Source organism: Mus pahari, chromosome 1 (assembly GCF_900095145.1).
Source record: "Mus pahari chromosome 1, PAHARI_EIJ_v1.1, whole genome shotgun sequence".
NCBI lineage: Eukaryota > Metazoa > Chordata > Mammalia > Rodentia > Muridae > Mus > Mus pahari.
This window is the reverse complement of record NC_034590.1, coordinates 76,559,605-76,563,005: the sequence shown is the minus strand read 5'-3', so window position 1 is coordinate 76,563,005 and position 3,401 is coordinate 76,559,605. Positions and strand designations below refer to the sequence as shown.

The window sequence follows — 3,401 nt, the reverse complement described above, 5'->3', positions numbered from 1 at the left end:
ACTATGGTTCTCTGGGTTCCTTTTGTTCTTTATTCACTTCAAAGTTTAGGTAGGTGATTTAAGAGTCAAGTTTATGACTATGAATAGAAACTAAATAAGAAAGTTAAAGATGCAGTTTTGCAAGTATATAATTAGCAAATAAAGTAGATTTTGTGTAGATTGCAATAATATGTCTAAACTACATTTGTTGGTTGTTTTCTTCTATAGACATTTCCAAAACTAACATTGGGAGCTGGAATTCATTACAATAGAGATCAATGGGTAGATATGAATCACAAATATATGCTCTACATTTAACAAATATTAACCTTACCTTTTAATATCTACAGGATAAATTTTCTGAGGGCCAGGGCCTTGTGGAAGGTCCTGCTGAGTGCATTCTTCACTTCATTATTTCTCAGACTATAGATAATTGGGTTCAACAGAGGAGTCACAACAGTGTAGGACAATGATAACAATTTCTTGCTTTCAGGAGAATTCTTTGATTTAGGTCTAAAGTAAGTGAGGCTTAATGATACATAAAAAAGAGAGACAACCAGGAGATGTGAGGAGCAGGTGGAGAAGGCTTTGTGCTTCCCTTTAGCTGATGGAATCTTGAGGATAGAAGCTGCAATGAGAGTATAGGAACATAGGATCAGCAGGCAGGGTATCATGACAACCAGAATGGTCCCAACAATGGCATAGACCTCAAACCGGGCTGTATCTGCACAGACCAGCCTCAGCACAGGTGGGCTGTCACAGAAAAAGTGGTTCACTTTGTTGGTGGCACAGAATGGAAAACTGAAGAGCCATGTGGTCTGCACAGTGGCTACAGGGAATCCTGGAAACCAGGAGGCAGCAGCCAGTCTGACACGTGTCTCTTGGTTCATGATGACTGGGTAATGCAAGGGACTGCAGATGGCCACATAGCGGTCATATGCCATGGTGGCAAGGAGGAAGCACTCAGCCACTCCAAAGAAGAAGAAGAAATACATCTGAGTGGCACAGCCCAGGAAGGAGATGCTTGTGTCCTGGGCAATCAGAGTCCCCAACATTTTGGGCACAATGACCAGGTTGAAGCCAATCTCCATGAAGGATAAGTTCCTGAGAAAGAAATACATGGGGCTTTGCAGCATGGGGTCAGCCAAGGTCACCAGAATGATGAGGCTATTTCCCAGCAGAGTGACTAGGTAGATGGCAAGAAAGGCCACGAAGAGCAAGGTCTGTATTTCAGTAGGTAGGGAAGAGAAGCTCATGAGGATAAATTCAGTTAATCTTGTCTGGTTTCCTGCAGCCATGGGTATACCCCCAAAATTCCTGTGGTCATAAAGACAGATTCTTGAGTACAGAAATCAGATTCTGGATTCTCTCCCTCCAGATTACTGATTAATTTCAGGGAAAGAGCCAAAGCCATGATCCTTTGGAAGAAGAGGACCAATCCTAGATCATCATAAGCAGAGACATTCCTGAGTGAAATTCTGAACTTGATTTTCCCCCCAGTTTTTACAAGAAAAGAAAGGCCAACCATCAGTTCTCTGAGTTTGTAGAATGAGCATTGAAGGATATATTTGGAGAAGTGATGGTCCGGAATGCACCCAAACTTTTGAGAAATATATCCAATGTTAGTAATTTATAAAAATATATCCAATAGGAATTTATGAAGGCTCTGGAAATAAAATAACAGTAGCTAGGACATCTAATGATTTTTTTCTAATTTATTTGTGTCCTGAATTTGAGAGGTGAGTGATGGACTAGCAACTATTGAAAATAGTTTACGGTCTCTCTTCTCCTGAAAATTCTATTTTTTTTTTGTGTGTGTGAACACTTTGACCTCAGCCTAATGGTGGAGAATCAAGAAAGAACATGTATTTTCTTTTCCATACCGAGTTTTAGGGCTGCACTGTATTGCCCTGTTTGGCCTTGCACCCTCAATCCTCCTGCCTCTGCCTCCACCTGTTTAGTGCTGGGAGTAAAAGTGTGCACCACCACTCCTGTCATGTAGCAGATTTTTAAACACCTGCTGAATGGCAAATCCATTCTGATTTCCACTAAATTATATTTTACAGAATTCTACTTTATCTGAGGACTTGTTCCTCTATGTCTCAGAGAATTAATGAAATTTCTAAAACAAACTGCAATAAAGATAGTGTAAAAGACAATGAAGGGAACATATATCATTAAAATCAACCAGTTCAGGAGGTTCCTCGGATGTAATTGGATACTATGTGTAGTATTTGGTTATAATTTTGTTGATTATCAACAAGCACTTAGCATCACTGCTGCAATCTATGATACTGAATTCTAAGAAAAATGATAAGATAAAGTTGGAAAATGAAATGTAATAAACTATATATGTTTAGGTACTCAACATAGGAAAAAAGTAAAGGAGAAAAAACATTATGAAAAGTGAAAGACAGAACATTAGATGCTGGGTGTAACTGGTCATACCTATAATCCCAGCATTTGGGAGGCTGAGACAGGCGTTGGCCATGGGTTCCAGGTAAATCTGGAATTTTTGTGAGTACCAGGCCAGCCTGTATTATAGAGTAAGGCTCGTCTCAAAAAATATACTAAACAAATAAACCACTAAAAAATCCAGCATATCAACATTTATACAGTAAAAAGCAAAAAAAAAAAAAAAAAAAAAGGTAGGCGTTAGATATTTTACACTCTTAGATTTTTATCCCCTGCTAATGAATTTGGATTTTATTTTGTAGAAGAAGAAACCATGTGAACATTGGGGCACTGGAATGACATATTCATACCTTTCATGTAGACAAATTACTCTGCAAATTGTGAGGCCAGGTGGTATAATGAGAGTGAAGGAGAGGGATGAGAGCAGAAACAAGGAGCCCAGGTTGTAGGCTCAGCTTTCCCAGGAGTATTCACTACCAACCAATTCTGAAGCAAGAGAAAACTTATTAAAGAAAGCTCAACATTATTAATAAATAATGTGACTATCAAGGCTACCTTTAAAAATCCCAAAGCTCTATCAAGGAACAGGGGATTGTTATAACAGAATGACTATGGTCAAATTGATCAAAGATTTTCCTGAGGCATGTAATGTCTTGAGTTTTCTAATAAAGTCGCACAAAATAGTAAATGGATCAATAATGCAGCAGAAACTCTCAAGTAGAAATGTTTTTACTGCCACTGAAAGGCAACACCAGTTGTGTCATACAAGTTATGAGTTAAAAAAAGACATACAGTGACTTTTATAATGAACTGATCTATATCTTGTTTTACTTAAAATTGGGAGGGGGTTAATAAGGAACATTTGGTTAAGTTTTCTGATTAGAAAAATAATTCAACGATGCAAAATAAATAAAAATACCCTTATAAACCACAACTTGGAGGGGGAAGAAAGAAAATTGCTTACCAATATCAATTTTAAAGGATATCTTAGCATTCTGTGATTCATA

General features: G+C 37.9%; 1 protein-coding gene across 1 annotated transcript; it reads right to left on the bottom strand.

Moving 5' to 3' along the window:
• Positions 1–313: 313 nt before the first annotated feature.
• Positions 314–1,277, bottom strand: LOC110331238 (olfactory receptor 10A5). Its single transcript, XM_021211695.1, has one exon. The coding sequence runs from the start codon at positions 1,275–1,277 to the stop codon at positions 324–326; it is 954 nt and encodes a 317-aa protein (XP_021067354.1). The 3' UTR covers positions 314–323.
• Between the last annotated feature and the right edge of the window lie 2,124 nt (positions 1,278–3,401).